The sequence below is a fragment of the Micropterus dolomieu genome, linkage group LG22, assembly GCF_021292245.1.
Source record: "Micropterus dolomieu isolate WLL.071019.BEF.003 ecotype Adirondacks linkage group LG22, ASM2129224v1, whole genome shotgun sequence".
NCBI classification, from domain to species: Eukaryota; Metazoa; Chordata; class Actinopteri; order Centrarchiformes; family Centrarchidae; genus Micropterus; species Micropterus dolomieu.
In genome coordinates, this window is record NC_060171.1 from 22020519 (window position 1) to 22047412 (window position 26894).

General features: G+C 41.0%; 2 protein-coding genes across 2 annotated transcripts in view; one reads left to right on the forward strand and one right to left on the reverse strand.

The window, feature by feature from the left end:
- The first annotated feature begins 92 nt into the window (after positions 1 to 92).
- Positions 93 to 4050, forward strand: slc31a2 (solute carrier family 31 member 2). Its single transcript, XM_046037510.1, has 4 exons — positions 93 to 536; positions 645 to 711; positions 1660 to 1897; positions 2462 to 4050. The coding sequence occupies exons 2-4, from the start codon at positions 645 to 647 to the stop codon at positions 2625 to 2627; spliced, it is 471 nt and encodes a 156-aa protein (XP_045893466.1). The 5' UTR covers positions 93 to 536; the 3' UTR covers positions 2628 to 4050.
- The window catches only part of niban2a (niban apoptosis regulator 2a), a 25518-nt gene continuing 2656 nt past the window's right edge, over positions 4033 to 26894 (reverse strand). Inside the window, exons 2-13 of the mRNA XM_046037123.1 lie at positions 25401 to 25529; positions 25197 to 25302; positions 24732 to 24899; positions 15581 to 15696; positions 12849 to 12953; positions 12579 to 12741; positions 11251 to 11438; positions 9620 to 9775; positions 9232 to 9345; positions 8524 to 8631; positions 6879 to 6990; positions 4033 to 6736 (exon numbers count right to left, since the gene is read on the reverse strand). Of these exons, the coding sequence (XP_045893079.1) occupies positions 5817 to 6736; positions 6879 to 6990; positions 8524 to 8631; positions 9232 to 9345; positions 9620 to 9775; positions 11251 to 11438; positions 12579 to 12741; positions 12849 to 12953; positions 15581 to 15696; positions 24732 to 24899; positions 25197 to 25302; positions 25401 to 25529 (2385 nt within the window). The 3' untranslated portion in view covers positions 4033 to 5816. The remainder of the gene's footprint in view (positions 6737 to 6878; positions 6991 to 8523; positions 8632 to 9231; positions 9346 to 9619; positions 9776 to 11250; positions 11439 to 12578; positions 12742 to 12848; positions 12954 to 15580; positions 15697 to 24731; positions 24900 to 25196; positions 25303 to 25400; positions 25530 to 26894) is intronic.

A 26894-nucleotide genomic window follows, 5' to 3' on the forward strand; every position in this document is an offset into this window, starting at 1 on the left:
CAATACATCCTGTAATTGTGGGGCACGATCAGCTGAATAGATGTTTGTTCAGAACGGCATAAATTACGAGGAAATAGGAATCCAAAAACCCTATGTAGAACAGAAGAGGTTCTGAGCAAGCAAATAGTAAGCATTTCCTACAAGACAGTCGAAGAAAGAGAAGGAGCAGAACACAGCTTCTCCCAGGCTTGTTTCGGGCAGGAAATAATTCACAAAACAGACGTGTATAACTTTTAGTTTTTTTCTTGCATATATTTCCCGGTTCTTAAACAACGGCTGCTTTTTATTCTGAAACATAACTCTTTGTGTTGAGAAGTACTTTTTATTATTATCAGAGTCTGGGTCTGGTAAGAGTCAAAAAAAGAGGTTAGATCTGAAATCAAAGATGTTCTGAGTCATTGCGCCAGAAAATGACAGAGGAGAGGACGGATCGCAGAGCAGTGCAGTAGCTCTTGGTCTTACACGACTGATCTTGGTGGGAAAGAGGCTGATGTCAGGATTGTTGCAACACCTAAATTGCACACGTTTCTCAAAATGTGAGCGGGGTATTTTTTATATATTTTTTTTTACTACAACAAACTACTTTAAGATCAGCAGTTAACCGATGAATGGTAGCTTATGATGTTGTGCACTTTTTTCTTTAGATGACGTTTGAGTTGTCGAGCAGCGTGACACTGCTGTTTGACTTCTGGGATGTCCACGGGCCTGCAGGTAAGCTGCAGAGTGTCAAAAAACATCTCCACTTAAGTGTAGTTGTTCACTTCTGGAAGGTCTCTCCCAGTAGACCTTTTAGAACCAGTTCATCTGGTTAAAACATAATGTAGTGTTATGTCAACAAACACCCATGTTTCCCAAAGTTATATAACTAACAGCAGACCTAAATGAGTGTATTTTGAAAAAGAACAGTAGGTAGTAGTAGGTTTGAAAGGAGGCTCTGAGAAGTCGGTTTCCTTTGTGGAGGGGCACAGTGGATTCAATCGCTGGCCTGGTTTCATAGTAAAAATACATATCAGAACATCCATAGGAAGTTCTTGAACCTCTCTTGCAGCTCGCTCACTAATCTTTTTCACTGTCAGTGTGTTCACTATTAGAGCCTGACCAATACGGGGAGTTTGAAGCAGATATCAATATTTCAGAGACTAAAAAACCGTCCATCTTTAGCATGCACAAAATAATGAATGTGTTTTTATACAGATCCCTTCCATTTGGTTATTAAAGATAACTAAATATAAGATTTTCTTTTTTTTTGCAACTTCCTTATGCCTTAGTATGTATTGTTGTCTTGACAGAATTAACTGTACTAGAACTTTGCCTCAATAAAATAGTTTAAATGGGCAAAGTATGTATGTATTATATAATGTAATATGTATTATATAAGAAATTGTCTGATGGTTACAACCAGAAGCTGTGTGTTTGCAGATAAGGAATAGTTTTAACATTTTCTATGAATGATTAGTTTATAAACATGACTGTGTGTTGCCGTTAACATTCATTGTAACTTATGAATCTAAGCTGACTACACTGGCAACCTTTGCGAGTGAGCTACCAGTGAGTCAAAGCAAAAGCACCATCACTGTATTCAAGGAATGAGTGAAGGACTGTGACGCTGAGTTCAGCTGTATGAGTTCATTTGTGCGTGTGGCGTCCTTGTGTCTTTAGGGATGGTGCTGTCAGTGGTTGTGGTCTTGCTGCTGACAGTCTTCTACGAGCTGCTCAAAGTGTGGAGGGTGTGGCTGGGGAGGAGCTCGAAGCTGGCCCAGCCTCAGCCCCAGTCTCCGTACGCAGCCCCGCCGTCCTGCCGCAGCGACAACAGCTCCGTACTGGACAGCAGTCCCTCTGAATCCTCGCTGACCCCTATGGAGTCACACCCTTCTACTTCAAACACCTCCAGAAACAGGTCAGGGTCCCTGCAATCAGATTATAATCATTTAAATAAAAATAAAAAAAAGCAGAGGGTTGTCAGAAAGAAGAGCAAGAAAAGTTAGTCAGGGCAGGAATAACATGCTTATGGTAAATCAAAATTTTGACTTTTTACTTAGTAGGTAAAAATATTGATTTACCATGGGCATGTTGAAATTATTTATTATGCTGTGTTTTCTTGACCCCATTTTGTTTTATATTAAATCAAACATGTAGCGTTAAGTGATTTCTGAGCGTCATATCATTTCACTACTTTCTGTAGTAGTGTGTGGTGTTCTTTGTACTCTGTAGCTCTGTTCACCTCCATTCATACTGAGCTGAGTATTTCTCACACACTAGGTAGACCTCCCTTTCTGTTGTCACCTATTCTGTCATAATGATTGAACCCAGAAACAATATATAACCCAAAGCCTTTCAGAATATCTGTAACATGTTGACAGACTAAATTCACACACTGAATAAAGTATTTGAGGAAATGACCCTCTCATATAGGCGTATTGTGCCTGGCGTAACTCATGTATTTCCTCTCCTCCCTCGTCAGCTGGTTGCTGCACGGTATCCAGACAGTCCTCCACATACTGCAGGTGACTCTGGGCTACATGCTGATGCTGTGCGTCATGTCCTACAACACCTGGATCTTCCTTGGGGTCATTGTGGGCTCTCTTCTCGGTTATTTCATCTCATTCCCTCTCGTGGGTCAGATCTGATGGTACGGACAGTTAAGACAGAGCATAGCTTTTTTTAGCTTTGAAAGGATCACATGTTCTGGAGACTTAATGGGAAACCGCCACGTGTTGTTCCATTGCTCTGGGCACAGGTGCTGATTTTGAAGATTGTTACGCAATTTTGTGTGTGTGTGTGTGTGTGTGTGTGTGTGTGTGTGTGAGAGAGAGAGAGAGAGGTTGAGTTAGGTGTTGGCTGAAGAAAGAGCTGCACCACACTGACTGTTGCTTAAGAATCATCTGGATGTGGAAATTGATATCTTCATGCACAAAATTATTGTCTCATTGTCTGTCACCAGTTTCAGTCTTCTGTCTCTGGTTTCTTGCCTCTGAACTCAATATTAACTTAAACACTTCAGCTGGACATACTAAGTTATAATATTTGTCTTTGACCATACAGGCAATCTCTATAATTTCATAATTAATGAGGTGGTTCTTTTGTGTTAAAGGGACATGACCATTCTGTTTTTGTTGCATGGTCTTGCTTAATTTTTCTGATAGCAAACATCTAAGTGAGTAATCCATGGGGGGGAAAAATATTTTTCCAGGGGAAGTAGTGCTGCTTACTTAAACTCTCCTTTTTGTTCATTTATCTTAAAATAGTAATCAATGGAGTCAAAGAGGAGAAATGTATTTGAATCGGCCACAGCAGAGGTTCAACAGAACTGATTAGGGAAGTCCTCCACAGCTCGTGGCATATTACCCATGTTCCTGTTTTTCTGGTCAACACTGACAGACCTTTTATAGCCACTACACAGTTCACTGTATTTTACTAAACAATTTAAGGTGTTATGGCTACAGATGAGTCAAAAGTGAGATTTCTAGAAAATCTGACTGTGTTAATAATACACTACTTACACTAACTGAAGTGAAACCCATGTTTTTGATGGCTTAAAAAGCAACATTTTGTGAGTGGAGCCAACAAGACATCAAGTTCTGAATACAGATTCTGTCTTTTTCGCGGTGGTTTGGAGTGAAACCTAAAAGTAGGCTCGCACTTGGAGCCGAGATTTACTCTCAGAGGTCATGAGACAGTACTCCGATTCAGGAACTGAATCATAAGATTGTAGCTTGTACTTTTTCATGTGTCATCCTGGTTTACAAACAGATCAAAGTCATTGTCACATGTATATAAGGGGATGGTGAAATTGTGAATCATGAGGTTCTGTGGCACTAAAAAACCACGAACTGTGTGCCTTGCAACTGAAATTTCAGATGTGTTTTTTGAAATATGCTATTCTTCACTTTTGAAACGAGTATTTTATAACTGATTCTGCCAATAAAAACATTCAAATATCTTTGATCACTTGATGTGGCGCACTGAAGAATTGCAATCATCAGGATTTTCTGTCACAATAAAACTCAAATGACGTGGTTGACAAGTAAAGAATAAAGTTGATGAAATTTTTTTATTCATCCATATTTTTTGGTGATATATTTCAGGAAGAAAAAGCACTAAACATGTGAAGTTGAGCTGCTCACACCAAACAGGTTTTGTAATAAATAACCGCTAGAAGGTGAGAGTCAATGGTCCTCCATTGGAAGTAATTGGTCTTAGGTATGAATTTAAAGGCAGCACGCTCAAAATGTGCCTTAGATACAGTGGCAACAGGCAATTTCACAACAGGACACTAACTCATAAAATTGAGAGGGGATGTGCAATAATTGGAATATCACTTCGCATTTAACGTTAGGTCTCTTCACTACAGACGGTGCAAAAGTGAAAGTAATTCACCCCTTAAAGTGTGTGATGCTGAAACTGATATGTAACTGCAAATTCACAAGATAGTTCCTAGAGAGGTCATTTGGTACTAATTATAATAAAAATGAAAAAATTAAGTTTGTTTTTATTTATTCAGTGTCTCCATGCTTTTGTCCCTCTTCCGGTACCTCCTGTGTCAATACAACACTTTCAGTATTTCATGTGTATTTCAGTAAGAGATCCCTCCTCTGCTGCTTTTCCTGAGGTTTCTCCTTGCATTGGAATTTTTCCTTATTTGAACCGGGGGTAACCTTGAGTCTTTTACTTAGTGCATGGCAGGTCAGTTTGAACAATGTGTGTTTTTCAACAGCTTAGCATAAGATTCAACATGTATTTTCTCTAATTCCACTATACTTACCAAATTAAATAAATAAAAAGTTTTTTACACAGATACGGACAAAAACCTTTTTGTAAAAGCTACTTCATCCAAATGACAGACAAATTTAAAAAGGATTCACCCAAAGTGTAAAATTTGAATTAAATCAGAAAAGATTGAAGATTAATTTTCAATAGAAACATTGTCACTGTCATGCATGATTTAATATAATTACACAAAAGTCAGGGTGAAATATATAAGTGATATTTGAAAAACGTCATCGGAAGCCGACACTAAGAATCTCCCCCTTATACTCGCAGAGCTGCCTCTGATTACAAGCTCATCAAAATCCTACAAGTTAAGGAGCCGTTATTTACTATATCTCGGTCATCTACATCCACGGGCAAAGACTTTTGTTGTACAGTTGTCAAAAAGTAAAGCGGAGAAGTAAATCATTCCTGACAGCTTGTACTAAAATATCTAGTGTTGAAACACAAAGGCCATTTGCGAATACAGGAACAGCTCTTCAAAGTAAACAAACTACATATTTTGAATAAAATTACATTTTACAAAAATAGATACCGGTATTTCAAAGAATATTTCAAATACACAGAAAAAAATCCCCAGATAACATCTAAAGGGTTGATTGTAGCTCCCCCTGCTGCCCAGGTAGAGGCTGTGAAAAGAGCAATCCATTCACCTGCAGTACAGTTAAAAGCACAATTTGTCATTTATTTGACAGTATAAATGTGAGAGATGTTGAGAAAATATAGGCCTTATTTCCTGCTGTGTTTAACAAACATCATTTGAAAACAAACTCCCTTATTTGTAAGTTTAAAAGTTCATTATCACTTTAAAAGCCCCCTCAGCCTGTTGGCATCATAAAGGAGCCTAACTTATATAAATCAGATATGTTGAATTCAGCGTCCCAAACAACACTAGAAGAAAACTTGCACTGAAATTCACTAAGCTGCGTAGAGGAACCGATCACCAAAGAAATGTAAGGCGGGGGAGTGTGCAATATCAGTAACAAAAAAAAGCCAATGCTTTAAATGAAACCTTTTAAATACAATCCTTATTCAATCCACTTCTCTTCCTACGCTAAAAACACTTCCACTTCTACTGGGTCGATAATTTTGTCCTCTCCGTTCAGACTGTTTGTGACATCCAGCCCCTCATTGGTTGGTGAATGGAGGCAACTGTCGCCATGCGAGCCTGAGTCCGTAGCCGTCGCTGGCGTTGGTGACGACTCGTAATCTGACTGTGCTGCAGGCACCGCAGCGACCTGTTCACTGTCATCTCCCTGTACTGCTATCTCTATTTCCTCGATGGCGTTCTTGATGGCTGCTTCCTCCTGATGCCCCTCCTCAGCTTCCTGCTTCTTGCTTCCTACCAGCTGCTGGAGAATTGTCTGTGGGGATAACTTGTCGCACGGAGATTTCCTGGGGACATCCTCCACCAAGGTGATGACATGTGTGACATCCTCCTGCACCCCATCCTTCGTGGTGATGGTGCCTGTGGTCGGCTCCGTCTTGTTGGTCATGTCGCTCTGGCTCTGCGTTGATACAGGCAGCCCCACCTCCACTACTGGATGGATCAGGTATCTGATTTCATCCACGCTGTCAGGAGACTTGGGATCCTCAGAGGGGCCTAGGTCCTTCTCTTCCTCCTTCTTCACTTGGCCCTTCTTATCCGCCCCTCTGTTCTCTTCTTTGCCCTCAGAGATCTCGCCATCCTCCTCGGGAATAAGCTCCACACCTGGGACCTCAAGGCAGGACTCGTAGGGCAGAGGCAACCCGTCCAGCTGGATCATGGACACCACCTGTCTGCGTCTTCTCCCAGAACTCCCTCCTTTAACACCATCAACAGAGCCCTCCGATTCATCAGCCCCAAATTTACTAGCCCAATCCACCTGAGGGGATTCTCCGAGCAGGAGCAGGTTGGGGTCGCTGTTGTTCAGAACCATGCTGTCCCTGTACAGATTGTGTTTCCTCTGGACAGCTGCCTCCTTCACAGCTGGACAAAGAAAGAAAACAAAATCAGTCATTCTTTCAACAAAGAAGTTGAACAAAACACTTTGATGAAATATAATTGCAAACTACCACAACTATTGCCATGTCAGCAATCATTTCTAAATCTTGTGTTTACTGGTCCTCACCCATTATTATGTCCTTGGAGACAGACTGCAGCACCACCTCCTCAAACATATTTTCCACCAGCAGGAAACGGGAGAAGTCCTCAAAGATTAGCTCTTTAAAGCGAGGCAGCTCCTGGGGAGGAGTGGGCAGAGATGAGCTCCATAAAACAGTCAATGCATTGCCTACATATCAGTTAACATTGATTACATTTAATGTTTCTGTCATTGGTTTTGTTACAATAAAACACTTTTTTTGTGGGTTAAAAATTAAAAGAAGGTGAAAGCTGATTTTTTTTTTATATGCAATTGGACTGATTTTATTTTTTAAGCCTACTGAGGCAATCAGAGCTTTGTCATTTTAGGGCTCAAAACTTGTAGTTCTTCAAACAAGGACTGTAAACTAGAAACAAGGTTGGTGCAAATGAAGACGGTGTCTTGAAATCAGCTGTTCACATTTTATTGTTCTTTTTGCTCAGACTAATTTGCATTATGTACTGCTTTTGTTAGTGTCTATACTTTTTCTTGTGAATTCAGGCATAGGTTTGGTGTGGGATGAGCTCAATGGGTGTCCTGTAAGCTATATAGTAAGCCACTGACATACAACGACCAGCCCTAACATTATGACCACCTGCCCCATATTACCAAAACAGCCCAGACACGTTGAGGCATGGACTCCATTAGAACTCTGAAGGTGTGCAGTGGTATCTGCCACTAATACGTTAGCAACAGATCCTTAAAGTCCTATAAGTTGTGAGGAAGGGCCTCCATGGATCAGACTTGTTTGTCCAGCGCATCCCACAGATGTTCAACTGGATTGAGATCTGGGGAGTTCGGAGGCCAAATCAACACCTTGAACTTGTTATTGTGTTCCCCAAACCATTCCTGGACCATTTTTGCTTTGTGGCAGGCCCCATTATCTTGCTAAAAGAGGCCACTGCCATCAGGGAACACCGTTTTCATTAGTGGTGTAGGCCTACATGGTCTGCAACAATGCTTAGCTACATGTTAAAGTAACCTCCACATGAACGGCAGGACCCAAGGTTTCCCAGCAGAACATTTCCCAAAGCATCACGCTGGCTCAGCTGGCTTGCCTTCTTCCCATAGTGCATCCTGGTGCCATGCACACACACCTGGCCGTCAACATAACGTAAAAGAAAACATGGTTCATCAGACCAGGCCGCATTCTTCCATTGCTCCGTGGCTGTGTGTTCTGACACCTTTCAATCAGAAGCATCAACAACTTTTTCAACAATATAACCTACAGTAGCTCGTCTGTTGGATCGGACCACATGGATCAGCCTTTGCTCCCCACGTGCATCAGTGAGCCTTGGCTGCCCCTGACCCTGTCGCCGGTTCACCGCTTTTCCGGGAACACCTCACAGGAGCTGCAGTTTTGGAGATGCTCTGACCCAGTCGTTTAGCCATCACAATTTTGCCCTCAAATCTTTACGCTTGTCCATTTATCCTGCTTCTAACATGAACTTTGACTAATATACTAATATATCCCACCCAATGATAGGTACCATGATAATGAGATATTCATAATGTTATGGCTGATTATTGTACAGTATATCATTTGTGATTTTCTTTCCACAGTAATGGGAATGAGTGAAAAATGAAAAAGCGGTAAGAAAGGTGACGTGAGGCTGTGCTGGGTGCTACTCACAGGTGAGCAGGATGGCGAGAGCTGCTTCAGCATGTATGGGATGATGATCTGCAGCAGAGCCTCTCTGAAGAACTTCTTGCGCACTGAGCTGCTGTCGTAATCATATTTCTGACAAGGGAAGACCAGAAACACGTAGAGCTCAGTGACTCCTTATAGCTTTTCTACTGATTTCACAAATCACATTTACCTTAGCAATTCACATCTTCTAACATTTCATTCTGCTTCTGTTGAAACCTCAGTTTACCTCTTGAGATTGATAAAAATATACAGTATATCCAGATACTGTCCAGATAATGAACCTCAGATAGATTTTATCCAGATATTACTTTGATGAAATCATGCAACTCATCTCAGAGATCAACTTATCTTGAAATATCAAAAACTTTTAAACAATTAAAAAAATTTTAACATTTTAATTAAAAATATTATGAGCACCACAAATTAAATTTTATTAACCTTCATAGTATTACGGTGGAGGCGATCTCCATGGCTAGATTCTACAAAGTCAAACTGAAAAAATATGGTTATATTTTGGGATTTGGTTGGTCCCAAATGTCTGTTTTATAGTAGTAGTGTTTATTCTGCAATGTGCTGTAGCTAAAATTATGAAAACATTTGATGTGACTGTCTTTTCTTCACCTTGTCCACCTTTATCCATCTTCTCATCTGTTTCTCTACTATATTCCTTCTCTGTTTTTAATTTTTTACCTTGAGAACCCTGTCCTGGCATCGCTCCATGGTCTTGCACATGTTATCTTCTCCCTTGGCCTCTAAAGACTGGTGGAGCAGCTGCTCAAATGTGTACACCGCATTGTCCATTTGCTGTCACAATAATAAGAAGAAAAAAGTTATACAGTAGCACAAGTAACAGAGTGATGCTGGTTGTGACGGTAAACCACGGCTTAGCTTCAGCTCACAGTCATCTTTCTACAAATTGTCATATTCTTTTAGTCCAGCAGGTGTAAGTAGAGACTTCACCACAGGCAGGTCAGCTTGCTGGTGTGTGAACTAGGGAGTGTTTCCAGGCATCCTGACACTGCTTTGTTACATGCTGATTCTTTGTATTATTCCAGAGAAAATTGCTGTAGCAGGTTACCTCCCACATGAGGATCTGAGCCCTGTTGACGAACACGGAGGGGCTGGAGACGTCGAACCTCTGCTGCAGCCCCTCCAGATTGAGCTGCTCCACCTTCTCATAGCAGCTCTGCATCTTCACCGGGTGGAAGGCGAGCATGGACAGCCTCTCCATGTGCTGAGGGGAAGACAGTTAAAGGAGGTTAACGGTGATCGAGGTGGTACAAACTTCATGTAAGCAGAATTTGGACCAAAACAGAAACAAGGGCTCAACCGTTTTCTGTTTTGGCTGATTGTTCAGGATCAGTCATGGAGGGCAGCTGAAGACACTCCCTGACTTCTAATTACAGACTAGCACTAACATGGCCTAGGATTCTACAAACACACTGTCTTTTCATGCAGTCTAATAATTTTATTATAACCAAAGGTTAGACAATACTCTTCTCATTCACACATTAACACTTGGACCATATTCGCTAACTAAAGTGAGTCAAGTCATACAATATAATGTATTTAAATTAAATTATTAGACTTTTTTAGTTCCTATGTGTGAAGGGGTTGTAATCTCACACAAAAACGATTCACTTGCAGGGTTTTTCCAGTTACCTCTGATGGTCAGTATGCCTAATCCTATGTGAAGACTGAGAGTCGGATTTTCAGTTTCACATGCAGTAACGTTAGTTAACCTGTCCAAAAGGATAAAAGCAAGTCCAATAGTGACAAAGGCTTTGTTGGTTCCAAAACAAATCGGAGGTTTCTCCGTGTTTCAAGCCTTGCCAATGTTGACTGGGTTTTCCCAGATCCATCAGATTCTTGTTTGGCCTGACAGGCTTCAGCACAACCTTACTTGGAGTTTGGGCTAGGAGCTGGTCGTCTTTTTGTGTTAGGGAACTCCGTGTCGTTACCTGCAGTGTCGTCACTTTTAAGTGTAGAGTCAGTAGACAAGGCAAGAGGCTCGGGAGGGTTCATTCAAGTCACAGCCGAGGGAGTTCCCATATTGTGATGTTGGCCACTGAAAACTACATATCGCCCCGCTAACTGGAATAAGTATAACCCAATTAAAACTCGGTAAACCATCAGTCTTTTGTTTTAGAGTCAGTATGTGCTTTGATTCTATAATCATGTGAAGTGGTTTTGTGTGAAAAAAGCAGCATGGGTTATCAGATGTTTTGGGTGGATTTCCTGTTATAGTCAATGCTGCAGCTCTACAGAGATTTTTAGCCTGTATTTATGATTTACAGCATATTTTCAGTACAGTTCAGTCTAACTGCTCTCATCTACCCTGTTTTTTTCAGCACCAGACAGCAGATTTCATATTGTCATTCACACATTAGCCATAGCTTTATATGGTGAAACTGTAATATATCAGGGCCGTGTGTCTGAGAGCTATTGTTTCAATTCTTCTGCCGCCTCCTGGTAGCCAAAAACAAATTAATGCAGCTTTAAGGTGTTCGGCAAAACAAAACAATGGACACTCCTGTTTTCACTATATATTACTTTGGTTATCAAATTGCTCATGTAGACCTTTGTTACTCGAGATGTCAGATTAGTGTGAACCATGTTAACACCTAAATCGATTTTTACCATAAATCAGTTGCTGTACTAGAAAGAAAGAGTGAAAGAAATATTTGCAGCCAGCAAAACATGACTCACGTCTCCCAGTTTTTCTTTTCCCCCTCCGTTGAGCGAGTTCTTGCTGATCTCCACCAGCTCCTTAAAGAAAACTTCCCTAACCTCGGAGAAACCTCGACTGGTGGGTTCCATCAGAGCCTCCAGGATGGAGCTGATGTAAGGCTGGACGTTGTTCCGTAGTAGTTGCTCCGCCTTGGGCACCACCAGAGCTGTACATCAGTAGGGACGAATGGAGAATGAAGTAGAAAAAACTTCATGGTTAGTTGCTGCAGCTTGTAAACAAGTAGCGCTGCAGATGACGACAAAGAGTAGGTCGAAGCGTGAAGAAAAATAAAAGCATGGCTCTGATGTCACAAGAAGTGGTCAGTATGAAATTAATGTATGCGATGACACTTAAGTTAACACACTTGTGCCTTTTCAATAGAAGCCCTGCAGCTTTCATTCCTAATCCACTAAAATGTAACCTATGCGAAAAGAGACAGACAAAATAAAAATAATGGCTAGGATTGCAACTCTCAAATGTCTGCATTGCCCCTGTGTAACCTGAAACTGCACGGCTTTGGGTTAAAGTCAGAAAATGGCCCATGCAGTGCAAGTGCGGAATGCTGTTCTGCCACTTTAGCTCAATGGAAACGATACATAACAAAGAAAATGAGCAGTCCTTGCCAAGTTAACTTATGAATAGAAAGCTGACAGGCTTACCACTCAGAGGGTGGATGATCTGGTGCTGCAGAAGCCAGCTAATCAAACAGAATGAGCGAGTGACAGAGGAATGACTGCAGATAACAATAGACTTAAATAAAAAAACAAAAGTTGTGTTGTGAGGAGAAAGTGCAGAGTAAAACTGGAGAGCTGGAAAATGTCAGATATGGAGGGAGGTTTAGTTACAGGGGAAAGGCCCTGTTGGTCCCAAATGTCCAAACTCCTGGGCAACTCGAGCAGTGTGGCGTTATTCAGTGACCAGACTGATTGCTTCGCTGTGCCAGTGTTTCCTGAACCACACAAACTGCAGCTACATCAACAGCTGTGATACTGTAGATTAGTTACTGCCTTTTCTATCTGGCCTCATCTCGGTGAGATATGTAATAGTGCATTTCAGCATCTATATATCAATGTGTAGTTAGGACAGTCCTTTAAATACTTTTGACATAATGGTTATATGTGGAAAAAACCCAAAAACGTTGGAGACCACATTCAAGCCATAGGCTTAGATATCAAAATTAGGGCTTCCTGTGAGAACAGAACACTCATCCCTACCTAATGGTGGAAACAATTTTGTGGACAAACTCCTGGACTATGCAAAAGGTACATTAACATCAACAAGTCTTTTGCATGTAGATATTGGTCACCTTGTATCTTGTTGCTGACATGTTCTTTAGACGTGATGATCTGGTCCATGTCTGTTCGCAGTCTGGCATCCAGTGGAACTCTCTGGGCCTCACAGGCTTCAACCAGTGCTTTATACTGACCGGTGGTCTGAGACAACACCTGCCTGTACACTGCATCAGAAATCTGGAGGATAGAGACGTTAAAAACATAACTGGTTTGGACTTGTTTGAGTCTATCCTGTGTTTCCACAGCATGTCTGCAGTGCACTGTACAGTATGATAGGAACTCACCAACATCCAATCCCTCTGCCTCTGCTGCATCTTCCCCTTCAGACGTGGACCAATCACGTTTCTCAGCTCTGGGTGAAGGGTCTCCATCACCAGATTAGCCAGAATCTGTACACACACACACACACACACACACACACACACACAACATACTGCATTTATGTAGTTACATATGATGTATAAAAAAGAAATGGAAGAGATCCTGCCTGGATTTCTGACTGGATTATATTGGATAGATTTCTACCTAATAGTACTTTTAGTTCATACTGCAAGGTCAGTTCTGCCTGTACACTTGTTACAGGATGCTACAGTTACCATGGCAACGTGCCAGCTGGGGATTTTTACATTAGGTGTGGTCAAAAAACAGCTAATATCCCCCACCCAAAGAAAAACTAAAATAACCTCAAAAAACCACAGCCTCTCTTTCCGCTGTGGTTACATGGATACAGTGGGGCGACTGAGATGACAAACAACTAGATACAAAGAGGAAGGTAAGCTGGTTTCAGTGGCACTGCCCTCACAGCTGGCACATACATATGTAATGTTCAATACCTCCATTAGGTTTTAACTAAGCTAGACTAAATATTTGGTTAAACGTGTTGCTGGGTAATGAATGGCTATAACAAAAGCAGAGTAGTTTTTCCACACAGAGGAACAGAGACAGGTCTGACAAACCGTAGGTGCTTGTTTGTTTGGAAGTATTGATTTATATAGTACTTCTTAAATGGTGTTCTCTGTATTATTGTTACGTTGGTGGCTGCAACTTGCATTACATAGTTTTGATATCTCACACTTCATTGGATATAGTGCCACTTTCAACATTTATCTAGATACCCCAAAGCTTAGTCAAAATTGTAAGGACACTTTTATATCCTTTTCTTCAATATTTGCATGTTTTAATGTCTGCACTGGATAGCTTATTGTGCCACATTTTGTTTATATCTATGGTATCTATTTTGTTTTACAGATAAAGTTCTAGCACTGTACTAGAAATGTATTGTTGAAGTGGTGCAAAACCTGCCAGCTGGTCCATCTTTGTCATTGTCACAGCGCCTGCTAGTGCACTATGCAACGATGGAATCTTGGGCACGAAATCTATCACAACAACGGCATAAAGTAATGTCACACAGCAACATGAGTCTTCAGCAAGCAAGCTATAAGAAGAAGCAAAAAGTGTATAATTTTTGGAAGAAGCTAGCTTGGTATTGTCAGCGTGGATGTCATGGCAGTGGCTGCACAGAAACCGAAGAAGACGTTTTCAGAGGAAGCGAAGAGAAAAAAAAGAGTGACCGGACAAAAGAAAAGAGGTTTTTGCTCGTTGGTGTGAGCTAAAAGGACAGATGTTGAGCTGGCCTTCTTTCTGTAGGACTAGTAAGTAATAACTCGTGAACCAGCTTGCTGTGTCTTGTGTTGTTGGGCTTGCTTGATGTTTGCCTGTGTTAGCAAAGTTGTTGTCTCAGCCAATGGTTTCACAGCCTCTAGCTACAAATCTCAAGTTGATGACTTACTTGATAACACACAAGGGTAAATTTTCTTGTGTCACTTGGTTGCTGTCTAGCTTTGTTGGCGTCAAGCCAGGCGAGAGGGCAACATAGGTCTGTAGCTCTGCAGCCTCTATGGACATAGTGTTAGCTAAGAGCAGAGGCAAAGAGGCCAATGAGGACGCTGATGGAGGACGTTAAGAAAAGAAAAAGAGAGTGACCAAGCAAGAGGTTGCCACACGTCAGCGAGAGCTTCATGGCAAGCATATTTTCCCCTTCTGTGTTCACATAATAGATTAGAAATCCATAGGAATGTCTTAAAGGCAGAAATGCTGGAAAATTCTCCAAAAGTGTCTCATAGCACTGTCACCTGCTTCAGATAAAAAAATCTTCTTTACTACATCAAGAAACATACAACATTTTGAGCCCAAATTGTCTCTTTGTCAGCAAGGTACAGAGGATTCCTCTGTAGTAACCTTCTGTACCGGCCAGTATGAGCTGGACATATTGTACTTTCCATCATGTAACAAATAATCAATGGGACAAGATGACAGTGCTGCAATTCACGAGACAGTATCCTCACACATGATCCGATACTAATGACACTGAAACAATAAATTTAACTTTATTTTGCTTGTGTTATGCAAGTCTCCATCATCTCAAGACAAATAACTCCCGATGCTTGTATTTCTATATAACCAATAACAACATAAACCCTACCAAAGAGAAAAAACATGTTCCTTTTTAAAGCTTAGTTGATTTTAACTTGATTTTAAGTTGAACTTGTTAAGGGGACTAGAGAGAAACAGGCAGGAAACATGGAGATTAATGAAAAAAAGGTGGCTGCCACAAACACACGGAGCGACTATGAAGCACAAGTAGGAGATTGAAAGGGACTCATTGAGTGGGGAAAGCAACAGTGTGTGTGTGTGTGTGTGTGTGTTCTTGTGAATGCTGGTATGTTTAGGGGTGGGGTCTTGTTGCTGACAGTCTCTTTGAAGGGCTTGTGTAGGTGCATTCTCGTACTACAGTGAGGTGTATCACCTGGCATCAAAATACCAGCAATCTGTAAGATACTGTGCCAATTGGAAACAAGGTCTTTCATGATAGCCCAGTTTACAGTAGCCTATGCTTAACATCTGTAAAATGTGACACGCCCTGTGGACCGGTTTTTAGATCTAGAAATGCAGACTTCAGAGGATCCAGACACTCAACTGGGACACAGCTGCATTGTGATCAATCTGATATGCTGACCTGTGGGGGCTTTCCACACATCATATCCCAGGTCCCGTAGTGTCCTTTGGCTTGTCTGTGAAGTCTCACAGCATCAGTGAAGGCTGGCGTCTGAACAGTGCACTTCTCTGACAGACCTGTTGGGGGCAGGAAAGAGCAGATGTTTGGTGACATTAGAGAAACAATCTTAGTATCATCTTAGTAGCAAGATTCCTTTTGTTTGCATTGATGATGATTTCTTTCTATGGAAGTAAGAAGAAGACCTGAATTAAATTCACAGAAAACAAGTGTTTGCCTAAGCTGTTTATTTGAAAACTCGAACGGGTCTCAGAATGCTCTGCAATGACTAATGGGCATGAAATAGAAATGACATGAACGAACGTGTGGACATTCAGCGTCTGCAGATTCCCACACTAACATCTGAGTCACTTCAAACTGTCTGAAAGCATAATACTAACAAGCGTTATATTCAGTAACAGCTGCAGTTGCTGCACGCCCCTATCACACACAACTGTGTCATCTCTCAAAAAAGGAAGATGTTGGCTTGTTGGAGGACAGATTTTATGAGGTTGCTATGGTTACTGCCCCTCCCAGCTGACAGGACAATAGAATCAGCTCACAAGCATTCTGCGACATGCGTGTGTTTTTAGGAAGTTGGTTCCTATCATGTGGGTGTATTTAAGTGATGAAAATAAATCGCCAGCTGAAGAGCAGCCTCTCTCAAGGCCATAGCACTGAGGCCCACTGAGTGCTGAAAGTCATGCATCCCTCACAAAAGAGTATAAACAGGTGTATGGAATAAATCATCCCTATAATTAGAAGTTTGTCCTTCAGAGCAGTTCCTCCTTTAAATAAACTGTGTTTTCTCCTTTGGTGAACAAGTCAGCCCTTCTAATGCACAACTGTGTAATTAAAGGATAGGTTTGCTGTTTTTCAACCCAGCCCTTATTGAAATGTTGTTTATAGCACAACTTCAACAATAGCAGCAATGCCCTTTTCAAAAGCTTACACTTACAGTAAGTTTTGTAGTCATGCTGATTTTCTAATGAAATGACCAGCCTAAAAACAACCCATGCCTTTTAAAACATTACAGTAACAACAGGCTAATGTTTAGGACGACAGATGTTGTTATATGCTTTATAACCACTGACATATCTAAAAAAAAAAAAAAAAAAGTGATTCTTCAGCTGAAATTGGGCCCAAACAGTAAACGGAAGTGACATTTCTGCACTTATTGTACTACTGTAACTGATATTGTCAGTACATGCCTCTGTGCCCCTTCTGTGGGCCAAGAGGGCCTTCACACACACAAAAATAGGCTAGGCTGTTCTGGATATTACAGCATCCACTCTTGCTGACTTCTGGCTGATTCCTCTTGAGGTGCCAACAAATGAGCTGATGCTGCATTATGGATGAATGGTTGGTTTACCCAGGATGCCTGAGTGATCATCTGTTGTATGTGAAGTCTGTTATGCACAAAAATCAATGCGCATGTGTGTATCTTTATTGCCTATGTGTCTGTGAAGTTGTTTCATCTGTGACTCAGACGCAGCTGACAAAGACAGGAAGTGACCAAGGAGTGAAGAGGGGGAGGGGGAGAGCCAGACAGGAAGCTGGCTCTGCTCTCAGCTCACTAACTCTTTGCAGACAGGCTGAGGGTCGGCGTGTTAGCTTGTTTTGGCACAAGTTTTCATGAGAATTCGCTGGACACTAAGGTTGGAGGCACTGTGGGGAAAAAATGGCAGCGATAGCCGGCTTGTGGTTTACTATCCTTAGACAGTTCAAGACCCACAGCTGATAATGTGCATATCTTTTAAAGTGTTCCAAGCAGTCAACCAACCAGTTGTCCCCATGAATATAAATTATCTGGATGGCTTCACATGGCTAAGTTCCACTGGAAAAGGTATTAAATTTTCTCTGCCAAAACAAGCATGCTGGTCAAATATGAAATCGAATTTTGCATAACTTCCATGCACAAGTTTATTTTATTGCACTACCGGATATTTAATTGTTGCTAGTTCAGTTTAGAACAACACATCCTCGACAAGAAGCTTTAGACACACAACTTGCTGTTGTTTGATCATCAACTGATAGACATTCGACATCATACATGCACATGGTGCACTTTTGAGCAGGCTTTCCTGCCCTCACTGCAAGGTGACAAGAAGGTGAGCACAGACAATCCAAATTCGGCAAAAAAGCCTAGATACTGTGTGGAGCTGAGGTAGAGCAAGCACGCCCTAACATAACCTTTATGTTCGTAATGGAACTGTAACTTTCAATAGCACCCCCGATACACACATTTAAACTGGGTTTTTTCATACTAACTTAGGGCGGAGGGTCACAGAGGAAGAGATATGAAGCAAATGCCCCTTTTCTACCGCAGGGTACCAGCTCAGTACCTCGACTCTACTCGCCTTTTTTGGTTTTCGATCTGGGAAAAGTTGTACCTGTACCTTCTACCTGGTACTTTTTTTCTTATCACCTCCATCGAGGTTCCAAGCGAGCTGAGGCGATACTTAAATGTGACGTGTAAGCACAGGAGACCACTGATTGGTCAGAGAGAGTCGTCACTATTCACTGCATCATCATTGCACATCGGGGTTAAAATTGTGACGTGTGAACTAGGGTTTAACAGAAAAGATGCAGCAAAGACAGACTTTGCCAACACCAAGTAATACCAATGAGAGCCCCTAACATAAAATGGTAATAGTAAATAAGTGCCAAAGACTTTTTCCTAATCATATTGTTTACTTGTGGCCAGGTACCAGTGTGTGGCCTGGTGACTGGGAGCTACTGTGCTACAACATTCAGTGTTGATGGATGATGTTTGTTTTCACCGTCTACATCACAAATATGTGTTTCTAAGAATAAATTAGTTTTTTGAACACTTTTAGGGCCCAAACGATGGCCAGATCACTAGTGTGAAATTCTTGAAAGTGACTTCTACATTCTCAGCCTGTTGCTCACTTCTACAGAAGTGACCTCTTGATGCCGACAGAAAAAGGAAAATATTTTTTTGACGATCTGTCGGGCATGTAAATCACTACACATTCTCCATGCGTCTCCAAGCTAGATCAAGGAATAGATTACAATTCCTTTGCACTGTGTGTGTGTGCTATGTACAGTATAAATAGAACATGTGGCAGCACTTTGCACGGTCTCTTTATGTGAGGCATTTCCCTCCCTGCCTTACTCACCACACTCTGGTTGGTGGGATTTTAGCAGCAGCCGTGGATGAGTTCCCAGGCCTTCATATCCACAAGTGTGTGTGTATATTTCTCTGAGTTAAATATATTTGGCATTTTAAAACCCATTAAGCATTTGGATGTCAAATATGGTCTGATTAGAATTCAGGCCACCTGCCTTCACGTTGTAGCAGGTTTTTAAACTCTTTTTTTCAAACCCTCACAGTGCTGCTAGGGTTTGAAACTATTCATGCATGCCGATGGGAACATCGGCATGCATGAATAGTATTTCTCCATATGGGGAAGCCCTATGGAACCAACCAAAACCACAGTAGAATAAACACTCATTAAAACATACCATCAGCCGCAGACATCACAAACACATGACTGAATAAGTCCGAACATGCAATTTTAGCAGATCCTTGCCTCCAGTAGCAGTGAATGAGTGAATGCAGGGCACCTTGTATTGGTTTATTTTGTATATTTGTATATACACTATTGTCTGTTAACTGCACCATAGAGTACATACATGTCAGGCTTTTAAATCATATAGCATGCTGAGAAGCACAAGGCCCTGTTACTGAAAAGCCATAAACCTGGACTGAAATGTTCTTTTATCGTCCTTTGAATGTGCCCATTGCAGGTCCCTGCTGAGTGGAATTAGTCTGAAGTCTATAGCGCAGAGCAGAGGGCTGGTGGCTGGTTTTAAAGACTGTGGGGGTGGAGAGTTGGCTTTGATTGATGCTGCTCTAATGGCCCAGCAGCAGCTCAGAGCAGTTTTTGACTACTACTGTAAGGCGGCATCAGCCTGAATGCTGGTCAAACAGCAAAAACTGAACCCATCATAAGCACTGAAACTAATGAACTTACTTTAACCTACTTTTCCCTTAAAATATTGTCATTTTGATGGTACACTGACTTGTAATAGGGAGTATGGCGCCACTTTCATTCCCACTCCGAGCACCTGTACTCCCACTATGTGACTTGAGTTGAGCAAGTTCGAGCATTCTCCCGTGAGACGCGTGTAACGTTTTAAAGGCACTAGTTCACACGTGGGCCTAGCTCGGTATTCTCAGTAAGAGGGCAAGGAGAACATCGATGGAGGAAGCTAAGAAGAGAAAATGAGTGAATAAGCAATGAGCAAGAGGCCGAACAAGAGTAAATCTTGGTCTGGCTTTTGTTGTTGGTGAGAGCTTTGTGAAATAAAAAGCTGACGCCTAGCTGGTCTTCTTGCTGTTTGGTTAGCTTCACTCCGTACACCGTAGGGGTGCCTAGTCGTGCATAATGTTGCTTTAACTGCAACACTGTTATATCACTGGAAACCGGCTGAGTGGCCTGCAGCTTTAAGGAAAATTTCAGTTTAGGACAGTTTCAGTGATTATAACATTTTACTTACTGGGTAATTATAGTGGTAATGGGACATGGTGACTGCTGTAGTCTGCACTAAGGTTTACAACAGAGTCCTTTACTGAAGGTCAAGCATCCAGAGCAGACAGATTCTAATTACCAAGGTGAACCAGAAAAATTAATTTCTGAGGCGTAAGGCTCAATTTTTAGATAAGGAAACCCTGAAAACATTTGCCTCAGTTGTCTGATGTCTCACGGTGGCCCTTCCCAATTCAAGGATTTAAAATGGTTGACGGTAGAAAATAGCAACTCAAATTGAGACTTGAGAATTGAGATCGGCCACGGTATTTTAAGAATTTTTTCATGCTAGTTAGGGAATCCCATGGATATTTAGCGGCAGAGACACACAGACATTGTGCCATGTAGATAAGACATGTTCTGGGCAAAATACCTTTCTCTACATGGCAGCAGTAGAGTGGAATAGACTTCCACTAGAAATAAAATCAAGCCAGTCCTGTCGTAGGTTTAAATATGCATGTGGGAAATGGTTATTTGACCAAAATGAGAGAATGACTTAGAAATATGTGTAAGTATATAATGTAGGTATGTGTGCTGTGTGGGTATGCACGGTATGCTTGTAGGTATGTGCGCTTGGAGGACACTTTGTTAGACTACTGCCTAATGAAGTGTCCACACTCAAAGGTGGGAGTGGCTGCTTTATTGGGTGAGCAGCTGTGTCTTGTGTGGTGGCCGCTTGGTATATGTTTAAATGTTTTAGGTGGCAATATTTGTCGGTATGTATACAAATCGCCTATGCATACATGTACAGTATGTTGATGTATAGATAGATACACGGCATATATTTTCTTTTGTCTGGCGTTGTAGTTTTATATAGAGGGATATATTGTTTTTAATGTAGCCTATGTGATGCTGCAGTGTACCTTAGTCATCTCTGACTGTGTATTACTATCATTGTGTTCCTGAAAATAAGACCACAATGGGGAAAAAAACTGCAAGTTTTATATACATATACATATACATATATATATATATATATATACATACACACACACACACACACATATGTATATATATATGTATATGTATATGATATATATATGTATATCATATACATATATATACTGTATGTATATATATGTATATGATATGTGGAATCAAATCAAACTAATGTTTATCATAAAAAAAATAAAAGGGTCCATTAGATTCTACTGTGAGCCTGGCTTTTCAGTCTTGGTTTAACTCTGTGGTGCAAACATTCAAACTGACACGTTGACCAGTCCGGTGGGCTGCAGCGTCGTGTTGTGCAGGATAGTGCGGTGCAAATGTTAACTGAGCTGATTAACAAGGTGCTTTGCAAATCATCCTGTTAAGGTGATGCAAAGCAGCAGCTGATCATTTTATGGGAGAGCTATTGTGGATAAAACAACAACATGAGCTTTAGTGGATTCAAACAGATCTTCAGTGTGTCAGTGTAAACATTTAACTTGCGGCTCTTACTTATCAAAGCCAGCTGAATAGTGTCAGTGTTCAGCTGAAAAATTGCTTTGCATGAAGCAAATATGCTGCTAGGTGGTTTATTCTTTATGGGCACTGCAGCATCTGTACCATAACTGACACGCTCTGTATGATTCAGAAGTGTTCAATTCAGTGGTAATTTTTCACTTGGACATATTAGGAAGCCATCTGCCTTTTAGGTCAAGATAAAATAGCTAGTAACGATTTAATATTAAGAATTCGGAAATGGAGTGAGTAAAAGAAACTCACTCAGGCTGTAACCCCCCCGGGAAAAGTCTTTCTTTTACTGGTTCTGGTTTTCCTCAAAACACAGACATGGCAGAGGTGAGACTGGGTGTGTCAACACAGGCCAAAAGCATGAATGCCAGTCCACACTGACAACAGCCATGGCGACAGTAAAACAGCAACCCACTTTGCAACATATTCCTGGATCCCAGCCTCACAGCTGGAATGTATGGCAGGGACCCCTGGCATTTACAGAGCATGCCTGAACAGGTAGTGTTGAGAAGAATAGGGCGAGCTAGACTGGATACAGACAGAGGCTGATTTTGTTCTGCAGTCAAAAAGTGTGTGCAATAGAGTTGGTGTTTGGCTTCTAATACATTTGCCCCTTAGCTGGTTTTGACCAAAACATTCCTAAACTGAAGAAATGAAACCTCTGTTTTGGCCGTTTTCAAACTAATACTTGTGACAGACACCTGTTAGTGTGTGTGATTAAGCAGAATGCTTTGAATTTATTCAACACAGTTGGCTGGCATAATATTTGTTAAGGCTTAAAACAAGGTTAAATCAGGTTGAGCAGCTTTGTTAGCTTGATGATGAATCTACATCCTCCTACAGCATGTGTTTCATGCTTTACATGGTATGAAGTTTAGTTGTATTGTGATACAGGATTGTATTGGCTTTAACTCACAGCGGAAACATTTAGACAAACTATAGCACACGCTTTCTTGCATCTTTCTGTGGGTGAGTGATCTGCTGCAGCTGACTTGATAATTGTGATGCCTCCTTGTGCATGATGATCCAAAAATCACTTGAAGCACAATTACAGACACTTTAGCCAGACATTAGCTTTCATAGGAGGAAAGCAGTTCAGGCCTTAACACTCAAACAACACAAACAGCATTATAACTATGTGTAGACGCCCATGCGTATGTATGTGCTTGAAAATTAGGGTCAGCTAAGGTCAAATTTTGTGTTTGTGGTTTAAATCTTCCATGTACTAAAGAGGTTAGCTCTTTGTTGCCAAATTGTCTTAGACTGTAGTGTATTGTAATGTACTGTGTGTCCCTAAAGTTAAATAAAATAATCTGTTTGGCTATAATAATCATAATAATCAAATCATAATATTTATAGATTTATTAATGACGTAGAAAATGTGTTTTTAGGTATCTAGGTGCCATGATGTAAAGTTGTCTGTACAAATTTATTTATTTATTATTATTACAATTTATTTTTACAATATGTTTCTTGGATTCTAAGATTCCTCTATTATAAAAACTGAAAAATTAATATATCCAGTAAATTTCAACATTATCTGTCAGTGTAACTTTATAAGGTCCATAATTTGTATAAGAATGTTGTTAAATTATCTACGTTTGATCTACAAACACTTTCAACACCACCTGCCTTTGCAGCCAGCAGGATCTAAACAAGCCCCATCATGCCCACTGCAGCAGCCGTTTGTTTGTCACTGATTCTCTGTGGATTTGTATTTTTATCTCAACTTCCCAAAGTTCCCACTCATTCTGAGCCTCTCTATCTCAAGTCTAAATAAAGCACACTGGATGCTGAGACCACACACTCACATACATGTGCATGCAAGCAAAAATTTAACCTTACTCTCCTCAAACAAAGGCAACAAATAGACTCCTGACTGTTTGTTGTACTGCAAAATGTCTGCCAATTAAGACTTTATTAATTTTTTTTATTTTAATTAAATTTTTAATTTAATACGCTCTGTGGCAAAAAAGGTTTGGAAGCAGTTCAATCATATATACCACTTTAGATTCCTCTCCACAAAGCTCGGGCTGTCCAGCCAAGCCAAAAGAGACAGTACGACAACATCCAAAAAACATCCTCCAGCATGTCGGTGCCTTCTGTCTCTCTCTCTTTTTCTTACAATGACACATCAGTCACGCCATCACAAGAAGAAAACCTTAATAGCAGATCAAGAGGAGGTCTCCACCCTGATAAATCAAACATCCTCTAATGTGCGACCAAAGGAATCATACACAGCTGTAAAGTTTGTATTGCCATTCTTTCATGATGTTAAGATAAACAATACTTTATTTAAATGTTTAACAATAAGAGCCTTCCAAGAAAGTGGAGGGATTAGGCTCCAATTAATGACTATTTCAACATTAATTAACAATGATTGTTTTGTCTGACCAACAATTCAAAACCCAAAGTTACAATGATTTAAAACAGAAAAGCAGCAAATCCTGCTCTACAAGGGATTATAATCTGTAAACTGCAGAAACATTTTACTGTTAAACAAAGAGTTGAGTTTGCATTAATGGCAAACTGTAGAGACAGGCAATTTAAAAAAACAGCTTCTCACTAAATATGATCAAATGTCAAACAGGAGAAATTAGAAATAAAAGCCTGTCTCTAACACAAGTCGGGTTCTCTCTTCCAGTGAAACTAAGTCCCTGCCCACTATTTGAGTGACACAAATTGAGTGACACTGTGCTGTGAAATTGACAACAATGACATGTCACACTGTTACCAAGACCAATCATAATAAAAACAGAAATGCAAATCATTCCTGCAGCATTTTACAGACCAACCTGCTCACTCAGATGGCACGTAAAGGCTTCACACTGTGACACACACTCACTCACACACACCCTCGTCTCAACAAAGGTAGAGAGGCACTAAGGGTGGAGCACAGAGAGAAAGACACTGCTGCTGTTCAAATGGTTTACATGTACTGTAAGCTCTGGACAACTGAATTTATCAATAAATCATCACAGTTATATAATAATCAGAATTTTTATTATCAATTAAAAGTAATTCTTCAAGCATTTGCTAGTTCCAGTGGTATTACTCTATTTTTAAGTGGAAGTGAAGTCATGTGTGCTTGTTTGTCTTGTTACCATTGTTACTGTGTCTGACACAGTCCTGCAGCACAGCGTGCCACTTCTTCTGCTCCTTCTCCGTCATCACGCAGAAGTAGTGGTGGCGGGCGTGCGGGTGCCACAAGATGAGGGGGAACTGGGACGCACACTTAATAAACGGATAACTGCCCACTTTAGCCTGAATACCTACAACAGATCAAATGACAGAATGGTAAATATAAGATTTAGAAAGTGCTTTACAGACAGATTCTGCCCACTTTTAGTCTTTACTTTGGACTAATAGTTTTGCAGACCGTGGTCAAAAAAACTTAATCTGATTAATACATTTGTGTGAAAGGGATACATGTACCGGAAGTGTAAGAAGTAAGAAAGAAAAGAAAAAAGAACAAGAAAGTCACACAAAAATATAAATGCACCAAAGCATATTGTCTATACCTTTTTCAAAACAATATATGTGCATTATTTTCTTTATTCTTTTCCTACCTGGCAGGCTGGTATTAATCAGCTCCATGTATTCCTCCATTGAAGTCAGGGCCTTGTACCCAGCACAGTTGATGGTTGCTTTCGGGTGAAGGTTCTGTTCGTGTGCCTTTCAGAGAGATGGCAAACACGGCAAGCTGTTTTAACACAAAAGTGTCCAAATCACCAAATCGGACAGCTGTTTTCTCAAGTAAGAAGTGCACTCACTGTTTTGCTCTCATAGAGGTTGATGGTGTAGCTGTTTGGCACAGATACAAAGCGATTCCTCCACTTCCGATTCTCCTCCAGATACTGAAACAGACTCCCTGAGAAGATGGACCGACCTGCCAGAGGGTCCTGAAAAGTCACAGAGTGTAATGGATTGTTATGTCTCATTGTATTAGATAAAACTGAAGTTATTGTTCTGGGTCCCAGGCACCTCCGTGACGCATTATCTTACAGATATAGTTTCCCTGGAAGGCATCGCCCTGGCCTCCAGGACCACTGTGAGGAATCTTGGAGTTATCTTTGATCAGGATATGTCGTTTAAGTCTCACATTAAGCAAATTTCAAGGACCGCCTTTTTTCACCTACGTAATATTGCAAAAATCAGGAATATCCTGTCTAAAAATGATGCAGAAAAACTAGTACATGCATTTGTTACTTCTAGGCTGGATTACTGCAATTCCTTATTATCAGGCTGCTCGAAAAAGTCCGTTAAGACTCTTCAGCTGATCCAGAATGCTGCAGCACGTGTTCTGACAGGAACCAGGAAAAGAGATCACATTTCTCCTGTTTTAGCTTCTTTGCATTGGCTTCATGTAAAATGCAGAATAGAATTTAAAATCATTCTTCTTACCTACAAAGCTCTTAATGGTCAGGCACCATCTTATCTTAAAGAGCTCATAGTACCTTACTACCCCACCAGAGCACTGCACTCCCAGAACGCAGGGTTACTTGTGGTTCCTAGAGTCTCCAAACATAGACTAGGAGCCAGAGCATTCAGCTATCAAGCTCCTCTCCTGTGGAACCAGGTTCCAGTTTGGGTTCAGGAGGCAGACACCATCTCCACATTTAAGAGTAGGCTTAAGACTTTCCTCTTTGATAAAGCTTATAGTTAGGGCTGGCTCAGGTGAGTCCTGAACCATCCCTTAGTTATGCTGCTATAGGCCTAGACTGCCGGGGGATTTCCTATGATGCAGGAAAGCCTATGAAGCTCCTCTCTCCTCTACTTTCTCTCCCTCTGTATGCTACCTCATCCCATTATTGCATGTTACTAACACAACTTCTCCCCTTTCTGGTAGTCTTGTGCTTTCTCGTCCCTCTCCTCTCTCCTCCTATCACTTCCTGCAGGTTTTCTGGCTCTGGAGCTGTGGAGTCTGGATCTGTAGCTGCGGGTCACCTGCTGCCCCCGTGTTCCTGCTCGACACCCTCTACTGCAACAACTATTGTTACTAGTCCTATTGTTATTATAATCATTAACATTACGATTATTATCATTAACACTACTATACATATCTGTACTATTTTTCATTTAGTAATTTAGTCTATAACAACATCACCTTTACGGTCTGTACCTCTGTGTGTATATTGTGTAGGCTGCCTCCCTCCCCTCTCTCTCCTTCCATCCCTCTCTTTTTCTCTCTGTTCCTCTCTTGCCCTCTCTCTCTCTGTCTCTCTCTCTCTCTCTCCTTCACCCCCAACCGGTCGAGGCAGATGGCC

Excerpts from the sequence above, each read along its gene's own strand:
- slc31a2 (XM_046037510.1), top strand. The coding sequence starts at position 645 with ATGACGTTTGAGTTGTCGAGCAGCGTGACACTGCTGTTTGACTTCTGG. Across the intron at positions 712-1,659 it reads GGATGTCCACGGGCCTGCAG|GGATGGTGCTGTCAGTGGTT; the intron begins GTAAGCTGCAGA and ends TTGTGTCTTTAG. Across the intron at positions 1,898-2,461 it reads TCAAACACCTCCAGAAACAG|CTGGTTGCTGCACGGTATCC; the intron begins GTCAGGGTCCCT and ends CTCCCTCGTCAG.